At 42.5% G+C, this 13660-nt stretch overlaps 1 protein-coding gene across 2 annotated transcripts in view; it reads left to right on the forward strand.

Annotated features, from left to right (window-relative positions):
* The first annotated feature begins 355 nt into the window (after positions 1-355).
* The window catches only part of LOC146174909 (uncharacterized), a 51734-nt gene continuing 38429 nt past the window's right edge, over positions 356-13660 (forward strand). The window contains exons 1-2 of one of the 2 annotated variants that reach the window (XM_084583273.1): positions 356-523; positions 12086-12150. Coding sequence is in view for 1 of the 2 variants with exons in the window: in XM_084583272.1 (XP_084439398.1) it covers positions 11624-11669; positions 12086-12150 (111 nt within the window). In the remaining variant the exon portion in view is untranslated. Of the gene's footprint in view, positions 524-11581; positions 11670-12085; positions 12151-13660 lie in introns of those variants that run through there. The other variant, XM_084583272.1, reaches the window with a different exon arrangement.

The following is a 13660-nucleotide window of genomic DNA, read 5'->3' on the forward strand; positions in this document are numbered from 1 at the left end:
CTGTGGGGCTGAAGCTGATACTGAGATATTCTGTGGTGGTCTGCAGTGCTTTCTAGACCGCACTCTATCATCAGATATTCTCTTTCTAATAGCGCACTGGAATGCTGAAGTAGACAGTGAAGTTGCCGCAATTCCAGACAGGGTTGGGATTGGTGAGCCAAATGAAGCAGATTGGTTTCGATTAGGAAAGGGATGAGACAAGGCTGCATACTTTGGCAATGGGTATTTACCATATATGATGAGTGCAACACGGGGAAGGCCGGGATTGATGAGTATTTAGCTGGAGTGGAGATAGCTGGATAACGAGAAACTAACCTTAGTGGTGCGGATGATACCACTTTAATTGCAGAATGTGAAAGGCAACTTAAGATGCTTCTGAGGCGCGTGAAAACAGAGCGAGAAGTTTGAAAACTAAGAAGATAAAACGGTAGCACCTTGTTTATTAAATTTTACAAAAAGCAGGGACAAGAGGTGGAAGCCACGTCAATTATCGCTCCTTGGGTTCGAAGATTTCCTTTGGAAGGTGAGTGCAATCAAGAAATTCGGAGGCGCCAGTTTCTGGGAAACAAGCTCATAGCGAGCCGCAACCGCCTAGTATAGAGCAACCGAGCAACTGCCAACCGAGATCCAGCTGGCTCGTGCTATAACTTTTCCCGTTGCGATGTGTGAATGTTAAGCATGTGAGAGGTTGACTGTCAAGGAGGGTGATATATTGCCAAATACTTAACGCTTTTGAATTGTGATGGAGGCTGAACTCTTGCGAGTTTTTTATTGTTAGAATATCAATCAGTCGATAGCGACGAACATAAACCCTTACTGCTCACTGAAAAGCCTAATTTTAGTTTTTTAGGCTTAGTTTTTTACTACTATGGCCATTGCATGCGAAGAGATGGACACGTTGAGAAAGCCTTGATGCTTTGCAAGATTGAGTGATGCGGGAGAAGGTGTAGGCAGCGAACGAAATTGTTACATGGCCTCCTCGATGCACTGCAGCTGAATTTGTGTGATATTTAAAAGGTAATGGGCGAATGAACAGCTTTGCATAATATAGTGTTTAGGGTCACAGAGAGTCGGACGCGACTGCACAACTGAGCTGATCAAAAAAGAATGCATAGTACATCAGAATCAGCCACTCCGTTTCGAAATAGTTCTTTTCATGACTTATCATACCGAAATAACAATTATAGTTCAGTAAAATGTTGCAGATAAAAGTGCTCAGAACTAGGATTTCACATGAGCACATTCAAGAGAGTGTAGTAAAATTGCAAATTACTTGTTTATGGTTTCATCGAAAAATTACAGGGCCGTGAAATAGCGTGCCGGCAGCAGTGTAGGAGAGAATATAACTTTCAATATCTCTTGTACAACATCCCAGAAGAAATTTCCACTTTGTTTTAAATAAGGAATGCTCACTGTTTCCAATAGTCAAAAGACCGCATAATTTAGCACATACACAAAAGTTTTTTTCACGTCTTTTCAACCAGATAGTAACAGGTGGAATAATTCTCAAAATGCCGGTCTTTTCGAGAATTATTTTCAGTCAGAAGAGTCATTATCCTCATCGGTGCATTGGTCTTCGAGATTGGTCGTGGGCCGATCTGCAGCCTGTTGGCTTGCGTCCTTCGTGCAGCTCACTGTTTATTTATTTATTTGAGGATACTGCAGGCCCAGTGAATCGGCCTGGCAGAAGGGGCAACAATTGCGAAACAAAGGGTAAAACATAAAGTACAAAAACTTGGGCATAAAATTTAGACAAGTACAAAGCAAGATGCAGAAAAAACAATGTCAATGAACGGCTTTTTCTAAGGCATAACGTCACGAAGTGATGATAGCGGTAGCTTATTCCATTCGGAAATGGTGCGCGGGAAAAAAAGAAAATTTTAAGATTTCAGTTCTCGCAAAGTAAAGTTATAATCATTCGATGTGTGTATTTCTTGTTGCCCTAGACGTTGCTGGAGCCATTGATAATTTATTATCTTTTAGTACAAAGTGAAATTTTAGTCTGTATTCTGCGCCAAGATTCAAGGACTGTATGTTATGTTGAAGCTTCAGGGTAGATGGTGAGTCAGTGACGCGATATTTATAAAATATAAACCGAACAGCCTTGTGTTGAATTTTTCAAGAGCACACGAGGCGCCTGTACACATAAAATTCACCAGACGATTAGTACAGGAAACAGATTGCTTATATTCTTTGCCGGCAGAGATGGAGAAGCGCTATACAAGCAGTAAAAACAAGCTGTGGGCCCGATTGTGCGCCATTCATCAGCTTCTTGTTGCCAAATTTAGGCTTCGAATCAGGAAAACGCAGAAAACTAGAAGGCCTTTCAGGTATGATCCGGATCACATTCCACCAGAATATGCTGTGGAAGTGAGGAATCGATTTCAAGAATCATATCTAGAAGACAGAGAGCCTGAAGAGATGTGGACTAATGTTCGTGATATATTACAACAAGTTGCTACTAAGGTAGTTCCAAAGCAAAAAAAAATGCAAGAAAGCAAACTGGTTATCTTAAGAGGCTTTGAAAATAGCTGAGCAAATGAGGATGGCAAAAGTTATGGGTGAAAGAGAAGGCTACAAGGTTCTCAATGCGGAATTCCAGAAAATATCAAGGAGAGGTAAGAATGCCTTCCTGAACATACAGTGCCAAGCGGTTGAGGACAACAGCCAATTAAGGAACACAAGAGCTCTGTATAAGACAATCAAAGATATCAAAGGAAGCTTCTGTGCTAAGCTGGGCGTGATAAAGGACAAACGAGGCAACGACCTCAGTGAAGCCTCCGAGATAAAGAAGAGGTGGCAGGAATACACAGAACTGTACAAGAAGGACCCGAATGTGCAAACCCAACATAAGACGGTTGTGATAACTGAACTCGAGCCGGGCACCCTGAAGAGAAAAGTTGAATGGGCCTTAGCCAGCCTTGCTAAGAACAAAGCTAGCGGAATTGATGGCATTCCAGCTCAGTTGCTTCAAAACCTGAACCATGACGCTGCTAACGTTCTGTATAAATTATGTCAGCAAATTTGGGCAACCCTGCAGTGGCCACAGGATTGGAGGAAGTCAGTTTACATCCCCATTCCAAACAAAAGCAGTGCTAAATATTGTTTCAACTACCACACGGTCGCACTTATTTCGCATGCTAGTAAGGTGATGTTGTAAATCCTCCAAGGTAGGCTGCAGCAGTATGTGGATCGGGAGCTTCCGGACGTGCAAGCTGTGTTTCGCAAGAGCAGAGGAAGTAGAGACCAGATTGCCAACCTTCGCTGGATCATGGAAAAAGCAACATAGTTCTAGAAACCCATCTACATCTGCTTTATTGATTGTGCGAAAGCGTTTGACTGCATAGATCACAGCAGATTGTGGCAAGCTCTTCAAGAGATGGGAGTTCCAATTCACCTCATCTGTCTCCTAAGGTACCTGTATAAACGGCAAGAGGCCACAGTCAGAACTGGGCATGGTCTTACTGATTGGCTTCCGATTTAGAAAGGAGTGGGACAAGGCTACATACTGTCGCCCTGCCTATTTAACCTATATGCTCAGTTCATCATGAGGAAAGCCGGCCTGGACTAGTCTTCAGCTTTAAAACGTATCAACAACCTTAGATATGCGGATGATAGCACTTTAATGGCAGAAAGTGAAGTGGAACTCAAGAGCCTAATGATGCGCGTACAAGAAGAGAGTGAGAATTTTGGGTTTAAACTGAACTATAAAAAGACAAAGATGATGGCGTCTTGCCCTATCGGATCTTAGAGCATCAAGGGACAACAAGTGGAAGCTCTGACAGATTTTCTCTTCTTGGGCTCCAAGATTACCCCGGAAGGAGACTGCAGCCATGAAATTAGAAGACGCCTTCTCTGGGAAAGAGAGCCATGACAGCCTTGACAGCCTAGTAAAGAGCAGATACTTTAGATTGCCAACCAAGATCCGTATATCTCGTGCTATCGCCTTTCCAGTTGTGATGTATGGAGGCGAGAGTTATAGTGTGAAGAAGGCTGAGCGCCGAAGACACGTTTGAATTGTGGTGCTGGCGGAGACTCTTGAGAGCTGCTTTGACGGCCAGAAGATCAAATCAGTCGATATTGGCGACCATAAACCCTGACTGCTAATTGGAGGGCCAAATTCTAAAGTTAACGCTCAGCTACTTTGGTCATCTGATGAGAAGAGAGGAGTCGCTGGAGAAAAATTTGATGTTGCGAAAGGTTGAGGGTCACCGGAGAAGAGGTAGACAGCGAACGAGATGGTTAGATGGCATCCTCGAGGCGCTATAGATGAAGATTTGTGATGTTAGGAAGATAGTGAGAGACCGGAAAGCGGGGCGTGATATGGTCTATAGGGTCACGAAGAGTTGGACACGGCTGAACGACTGAACTGAATATTAGTTTTTATGTGCGGATCCCAAACAATACATGTATACTCAAGTTTAGATCTAATTATTGTGCTATATGCCAACTGTTTGATGTTGGAAGGAACTTGTTTTAGCTCATGTCTAAGAAAGCAAAGGTTACGAAAGGAATACGAGCATACGGTGTCGATGTTTATTCCAGCTAAGGTTATTCGTTTCTGTTACACCGAGGTATTTGTGCTCTTGCACTTCTGAAATTTTACGGGTGGGAAGATTGTATAAAAAGAAACACTGTTCTTTTTTGTTAGTGATGCGCATAAATACTTTCTTTTCAGCATTTAGTTTCGTTTCCAATTTATTTCACCATTCCTTAATACAATGTCGGTTAGAAATAAGTAAAATCCGGATGCCTGGAGCATAATTTCATTATAAAGAACACAATCATCGCCAAAAAATTGAATTTGCACAGGGAGGTAGAGTAACTGCTTCGGTAATGTCATTGATATAGGTAACAAACAGTAGCGGCCCAAGGATCATGCCCTGCAGGACACCGGAGGTCACCCAAGTTGGCTTGAACTGCTACCATCGATACTTACATGTTAAAACATTTCACATATAAGAGCCGAAACCCTACAAATAATCAACAAAGGGAGATCAAGAGTTTCAACTTTATAGATATGCGCACTGTGCGGAACTAAACGAAAGGCTTTCTTAAAATCTAGAAATATGACGTCTACTTGGCCGCAATGGTCAAGAACCTGTGCAAAATTCTTAACGACAGATATGAGCTGGGTGACTGGAGGAAAGCATATCCAAAATCCATGCTGCAAAGGCGATAATATGTTGTCGTCAAGAAAGGTTTCTATATAATTAGCTATAATGTGTATAAGAAGTTTGCAGCATGATGAGGTCAGTGATATGAAGCGACAATTGTTAAACAATGCGACATCCTCTTTCTTATGGATGAGTGAAACACGGGCCCCCCTCCAATCGAATGGTAGGCTTGAAGACGAAAGAGGAGCCCGAAAAAAGATCATAAGAAAATGAAAAATCATTTCAGCATAATGATTAAAGATTAAGTAATTTATATCGTCAAGGCCAGGAGTTTATTTGTTTTAAGGTTCAATGGCCTTACAAATGGACCAGGTTGTGATTCAATGTAGACACTGGAAACAAGGATGAGGAGCTGCAAAATTATCTAGCTTGGAAAACACTTCACAGTCATGAGCTTCGCAGCCCATACCTGTGATTGTTTTACCTGCCGTAGCCCAGTGATTGCTTCAGGCTTTAGTATTTAATTATTTATTAGACGCCGCAGCACAACATGCTACCTGCAATGTACTGTTGCCTATTTATGGAGATAATATCAAGTAGTAGTTGGACTGAAGCGCTGCTTACCATGCGAAACTCACCTCCTAGTTGCTGAGACGTGCGTAAATATGTGTCCAGAGCAGTTGTCTAACATTAGCCAATCTTCAATCCTGTTCAGCCATCTCCATTTTGTCCCCTACAATTCACTTCACAAACACTTCACGTGATATCCAGGCGTTTTAATTACAGTTTCAATGACATGGGATCACATTTGGCGGACGCAGCGACCGATAACAAAACGTCTCATCCTATGCGAACCCGAAGCCTTGCAGCAAAACATTTGTGGCATTCTCATCTTGGAGTTTTTATTCGGGAGTAGTTACTGAAACGCCCAGGCCTAGGCCACAGTGTATACATAATCCAGACACTAGTAGCAAATGATGTCGCTCCTCTCCCCTCAGTTTTGCAACAGCGGTATCCTCGGTATATATTTCACCTCTTATATGTGATTTTAGCGATTCGGAAAGCAATGCAGCAATTCCCCTTCTTGTGTGAAAACCACCGGGAATATCTAAAAGCGCTGCGATTTTAAGGCCTTCTATCGAATCATGCGGCCTAAACCAGAAAGTTTCTGGATCATAGACATATTAGCCATCTGGCTAAATCACCGTCGGTTTTTTCTGAAATACATTGTGCGCATTCTTCTGCTGTCTGTACCAAGCTACATTTTTCCCCATGCGGCTGCGATAGCTTGGTGTTGGCTCTTAGTCACAAACAAGGATGATGCTAGGATCCCCAATGTGTTTGCAATTTCGACTTGACACTGTCACGAGTCAAAACTGCGCCAAATGGGTTGTTTTTCGTCTTGAATCAAGCGTTTTCTTTTGATGTACATAGACGCCCAGCACGCACATGTAAGCCTTTCTAGCCCAGAACGCCTGAAGCTATGCCTATGGCTGTGGAGCCAAGCGTGCCAATCACACATGGATTCAAATGACGACCATCTTATTTATAATTTCTGCCAATATTTAGATGGTCACATTAGTTACAGCAAAATCATGGCCATATTTTGGTACGCAGAATCGCATCGTGGTTCTCAACATAAACATATGCAGAAAGTAGTCAATATGGCATGGAATTAAAAGTATGGTTCCGCGGAAAATGTTCGTAGAACCGGAATGAAGAATATGTTTACCTTTCTTAAAATGAAGGGCTTCGTAGAGAATTCATGGGAGCTCAGGTGGAGAATAGCGACGGCTTAACAATTACTTTTGTAAACATCTCACTAATGTAACTATATTGCATCAAAACTACTGCTTCCTAGAGTAACCTCATAACTTTACAATTACTTCCTCAGAGTAATGGAATCCCTCCTAAACTACATCTTGGTTTCTCGCATATTAAGAGCGTACAAAAGCAACAGCCTCTCTCCTGACACGGTGGGCACATTCTGCCCTCTTCACATCAAATGTCTTCCAAGATAACTATTCCTTCCCTCTTCTTTCCTAAGGCATTCGCCGTTGCAAAGATCCGACAGTGCCAACGAAACGGCGAAAAAGAATGCATGGGCGAAGATTTCTCTCATCAATGTGCTCAATTTATCAACTAGCAGCGAATCCAGAGCCTTATGTCTTGTAGATCCATTGTTTGAAGCCGGCGGCGCACATTATTGCATCGGGGCCTAGGAATTGACCACGACAATTTCCGCTCTCGGTAATGCTTACGTCACGGGTATTTCTACCTGTGCCGCTTCCCCGCCTCCTTCCTCAAGTTTACACAAGGACCACTCCATCCTTCGCCTACATAATTTAGGCAGTCGCCGGATCCTCGCCTGTTATGAGCTACATCACGCGCCATCATCCCCTCCGCGGCCTCTCGGTGTCCTAAATTTTGCTGCTTTTGATGGTCGCGATTGCCCGTAGTATTCTGCACGACTGCAAGAAAACCCAGCTGCAGTGTCATCGCTTTCAGCCACGCAGTGCTAAACAGTTCTATCCTTTTTTGCTTATATGTACAAGGACTTATGCTTGCCGCACTTTATTTGCTTTCGAGGCGCCATACCGTGTATTTTGTTTCGCCTATACAAGTAATTCCGGAATGCAATCTTTACTTTTGCTAGGAAATTATTGTTCAAATGGAATTCATTAATTGTCCAATATACAAGTCAAATTATTTCATTGCACTTGAATTTATGAAAGGTAATAAATCGAAATAATTACAACAACCTAATTTCGTTACTGGGTGTATCAAATATGATATAGCTTACATACCACAGCATTCCGCGCCATAGCATTTCATACATTACACCACCATATCACATATTACAATATACATATGGGCTACCGGCCGTCACCGCAATACGCTGTTTTGTAACCACCTTGGCAAGACTCACTGGTGGCGCATGCACCTGCGTTTCCATCTCGAAAGTCGTCGAAGGAAGTTATTCCAAAGTATTTGCTTCAAAGGAAACCGTTAAACTCGTTTTGGTCTCTATTTGGTTGCAAAAGCTGAACGTCATCTCCTTCAGGCAAGGATTGAAGAATGTAAGCCAGCAAAGAAGTTCCTTCGCCAGCATTCAGTTGCTTGCGAACCAACAAATGTACAGAAGAGAGGAGATGCATCTGAAATTGAGAGATCACAATCTGCATGCATTACTTGCCGAAAAAGGGGACAGCGATCAGGGCCCCACCAATCTTCGAAACACGGAACCTGTCATCCTAAAATCTGAACACATCCGAAGCTAAGGTGTCAGCCGAGGTTCGGATTTGAAACAAGGGAAGGGACCTTCCCCGCGAAAGGTTGCATGCGCTATAGAAGGGGCAGTACGATTTCTGGAACGAGACGTTCAGGAAAAAGTTCGAACGATGGCGATAGGAGAGTTGTCGCGCGTGAAGAAGACGTCATCAAACAGCTCTCTTGTTCAGATGAACGCTTAGCAATCTGAAACCTCCAGGCTATTAAGGATATAGCGATTCTATCTGCAGCTTAAGGAAATGTTACTGCTATCTTTGAGCGGTCTTCTTAAGAAACAATGGAGGCCATGCTTCAAGACGAGACCACGTACTGCCGGATCCCGAAAGACCCTACTCCCAATGTACAGATCTCTTTAAAAATGCTCAAAGAAATCTTCAAGTGTCTCCCTCCGCCTATAAAATGGCTTTATTATCAGTTACTATGTAGAAATGATTCAGCGCCCCCATATACGGATTGCCAAAGGTACACACATAGTAAAATTTACAAAGTCTTCGTTGTACTCATTGTCACAGTACCTTCATGGAGTTCTGGCTCTGCTACTAGACGAGACAGGCAAGGAAATCAAGAATTAATCTAACTTCATTGACAAGGTCTAAGCGATCACCCTAGAAGCCAAAGAAGAGATTGATTATTTAGATGTCTACTTGCTACTTACAAGCGCACCTGTTGATCTCGCAGTGAGATATGTAAATAATGCCTCGAAAATTATACCTGGTGGCAAGATCAGACGCCGTTAGAAGCAGAGGTACTTTGCCAATTTTTGTTCTTCTGTCTCGCCAGCATGTAGTTTAAGTACAGCGGCAGCTTCTACCAACAGACATTTGGCACAGCAACGGGTGCAGCAATTCTCGGCCGCAACGGCTAACATCAAAGGCATGAAGGCCATCTAAAGCAAAGCTTTAGCCACCTTCCAAAAGCGACCAAAAGTATTTTTAAGATGTGTGGTCGACTACTTCTGCCTCATAGACCGAAACTCCAAGCGCACTTTCCTCGATCACCTCAACACCATTGAGCCCTCAGATTATTTTACTTTTGAGAGAGTCAGACGGCGGTCTCTCGTTACCCGACACCATGGTAACTCGTACTCTCAATGGTCTTGGTTTTCGCATCTACTGGAAACCAATGGATTCTTGAAGATACCAAATTTTATTTCTGCGAACCTGGTCAGTCATAAGCATTCAATAGTTGCATCTCTAATTAACCGTGTTAAGGAAGTACGCAGTGAAGACGCAGCCTAAAACCATGAAATGAAAACCATCGAAAATTACTTGAAAAGAAAGGGCTATCCCCTTTCCTTCCTTCGGAATATAAGAGGATTGCTTCATCTAAGAAGTCTACAGCCAAAAAAGGAGAAAGTGCTAACGCACCTAAACCGCAACGAGCCTCGAACCATTATGCTTGAGGGATAAGCAGGCGCTGGCGCGGATGTTCTACAATCATGGTGTCCGTGTCGCACATGTCCAAACAACAAAAATAAGAAATAATAAAACGCGAAAGACAATCTCCCTTGTGCCAAGTTTCCCAGCGTGGTTAACAAAATTGCCTGCGCCGACTGTCAATCATTTTAGATAGGCGAAACAAAATATTTCACAAGACGCCTAAAAGTTCATCAGTACGATGAACGTAAAGGAAATGCTACAACGAACGCAATGGCGGAGCAAGCGCAGGAGACTGGCCACAAAATTAACTGGGATGATGTAGATATAATGACAACGGAAGAGAATATACCAGCCCGCCGAAATATGGTGCCACTAATCATCCAGACTATGCTAACACAGTAAACGAGAATAATGGCCTTTCGCACTCTATCTAGGTAAAACCTTTAAGAACGATAATAACCGTTGCCAAAAGACCAGGACTTCCGGCCAGTTACTGATTGTGAACAACGGAGCCGTAGCTCTCCCACAATGTCATTTGTTTTTCACCATGGTCAGTGGCCAGTGAAATAAATCATAGCATACTACACCACACTACAACGCAACCCATTCATCCCCTTAAAATTTCATACCATTCGATGCCAAAGATACCGTCCAATAGAATATCATTTTCTACACCGCCGGATATGCTGATTGTTTCATGCTCTCGAATGGTGAATCCAAGTAGCAGCGTTTAATTCGGGGCTCGAAGGCGCCTTTTGGATGAATCCATAAAGCAACAACCCCATGCGCTGAATAATATCAGGCCGCGTAGTAAAACAACGGCTCCTTGGTATGTCAAAAACCCGCTCCTAGTGCGTCTCTCATAGTTTGAGTTGTTTTGTAATTGTAAGCCCCTAAACCAAACCACATATAATGTTACACATCTTGCGGTGTGTACTTAATTGTTCATTGCTTACAACATGTGCACTGAATTGTACGTTTACACCAGAAATTCCAATAACCTTAATTTGCATTTTGTTTGTATACCAGGTTTAAACTATAGGAGCTGCCTGAGAATGGCATTTCATTTGAAGTTACAAACCCATTTTATTATTCTCAAATAAAAAAAATCCTCAGAAAGTGTCCTCTTCACAAAAAGAGACGACATTTCTGCTACTTCTTGAGGTTTTTTGGTAACAATAAGAAATATGTTGATACCTGTAAATTATATCGTAATTTATTTGAACCCTCTGTTGCTTACATATTCCGCAATCATCGGTTTTAAAATTCGGATAAAGGGCAGTCCCCACAAACATTTCCCTCATACTGGTGTTTTAAGGGCTGATAAGTCATGAAACCTGACCCGAAATGGGAATGTGGAACACAGAAGTGTAGAAACCGCTGCTCGCAATGCATGCTTAACCGACTGTAATAGCCACCATGACTAATTTTCAGGTGGTGGGATTTCAAAACATTTCTGCTCTCCGTACTACAGGTGAACCATTGCTATTGGCTCTACTGCATTGTATCGACTTATTGACGCAGGACGTCTCTTCTTTTGAATATTGTGAAACAATAAAGATTTAGACGTTCAGAAAAGAAGGGAGGTACACCCAATCCATTCTGTTTTAGTATGAGTGGCAATACAATGCAATTTTAGTATATGTCTGACTCAAGATAGCAATCATGTATTGCAGTCAAAGCTGTGGTTGAGATATGGAGATACAATACATAACCAGAATTGTCTATATTGTATAGAGGTGGATGGATACAGCGGTCCTATATATTTATCCCGCCTATGTACATACCAAGCTATAGGAGAATAGCGCAAATTGTAGAGGTTGCTTTGGTTTGGGAATGAAGTTGCCGGTATATTTTGCATTAGTTTGTGTGGTATTTGCTGGTGAGCCTGCAATATTTTCACTAAACTAGATATAACGAAATGAATCGCACTCACAAGGACAGTGTCTAGTAAACACATATGCAGAAAGGTCATATGTTATAGCCTGTTTTGCTTCGCGGTTTGTTTCATTTGAGAATAAGCGCACTCCGCGGCCGTTTGGTACTATTCTTCATATAATTTCAAGATAGATGGTGACACTGAATAGTTGTTGCATATCTAACGTAGCCTTACGCTGCTAGCACTTTGCAATGCACTGCTGTATTCAAGACAAGAGTAAAGTATGAAGTGCATACTTCAAGATTGCTCTGGCGAAGGTTCCCATTAATGTCGCTTTGTTTTTGAAGAAGGGTGAAAAACATTTGCTTCACTGAACTGAAAGAGAAAACTTGACGTTCAATTCTTCCTGTCTTCCACAGATGACAAATATGCAGCTCACAGTTGGCATCGTGTCTCAGTGAAATGCACTCCACCGTTTTCCGACGTAAGTACGGTTTTCCTTTTCTCGCGGTCATGTAACATTTCTTTTTCACTCTTTGTTGCGTGGTTACAAATCATTAGTACCTTACATGAACTAATATTGAGGGGCCTACAATAATACAGATAATCAACGCTAGCACCAAATCTTATTACCTGTCTTCTTTATCAGGAGTTTTAAGCATTGAATATCACTGCTTTCAAATTTTAAATTTCCACAAGAAATAACTATGTGTCCCAAATGCACTTATGCATCATTGATGGTATGGATGGAAAATGTCGCCTTTATACATCAGCCACCATATACTGAAATCTGCCCGCAGTCAATATATTCAATATATGCCCTACTATATCAAACTGCTAATACTTCGTTGTAATGTAAACCACTACAATAGGGATGGAGGCTTTAAATATAACAATCTTGAATTGAAATCTTTGAGCACAGGCACAACCTTGACATGTCGAATGAAGCCCTTCCTCAATGCTCGATGAACTAAGAGCATGGGGTGACATGCATACTTTGTCCACTGATCGACAAATTACGAATACTTAGTGCTGCTTTCACAAAACAAAAATAACAGGGTTTATCGTCGACGAGTCAACCTAGATATATTAGGGGCTGCTCGTTTTATCAATGTTATTGAATTGAAAAATGTGTTTCTGCGACCGCATCAGCATCATTACAGTCGCCATATGTTCAGTTTACATTACGCAGGCAGCGGGCACCTAAAGCACCAATGTCGCTTTTTATTATTGTCTCTATTTTCACTTAGCTAATCCTACCGAGGTGCGATGCACGTCGACATGCTTCAGCATGCGAGCACAGCCTGCCAGTAGATTTCGCACCTCAGAAGCGTGTGGAAGATAGTTTCCTCAAATGCTTTATGTGTCTAAATGTGCCAAACAGCTGTTCGTATCAATTTTATTTGTGCTTCGCATTCGGTACACTTACCATCGATAACAGATGTTAAACACTCGCACAAATATGCTGGATTATCAAGACGAACAGGCTCAACACGGAGTACAATCTATGCTTTTAGAAATATTTAACGAATGTCAAACACAGGAACTGGCTGGTGCTCGAATTTTGCATTCAATAGAGCTAAAGCTTTAGAACCACCTAGAGCATGTACTCCAAAGATGGCGAGGATGCAATTTGGGTTTCTGGATTTTCAGCGGAGGCTAGATCTCTTTTCTTGGAGCCACACGCCACTCAGACGGCTAGAACCACAAATGTGGCCACGGAAAAGAACAAATCAAATAAAAAGCAGGAACCCCGGCGATACACGCCGGTATAGGCGCCACACAAGTGTTAGCTTCGCGATTGTCTGCGTGACTGCATCAGCTTCGTTCCGCGTCTCACGATGGGCTCTCACTCTTCGACTTCGACGGTAGCTGCCAATGCGCACACGGCCTTGCCCGCAGGACACGAGAGATGGGAAATGACAACTCATACGATGTGTTAGCCGCGGTGTGCTTCCAATGCGGCGGAGTTGCGGCGCGTCCACGAGGTGAAG

This window comes from Amblyomma maculatum, chromosome 11, assembly GCF_055883805.1.
Source record: "Amblyomma maculatum isolate TAMU_Amacu chromosome 11, ASM5588380v1, whole genome shotgun sequence".
Classification (NCBI taxonomy): Eukaryota; Metazoa; Arthropoda; class Arachnida; order Ixodida; family Ixodidae; genus Amblyomma; species Amblyomma maculatum.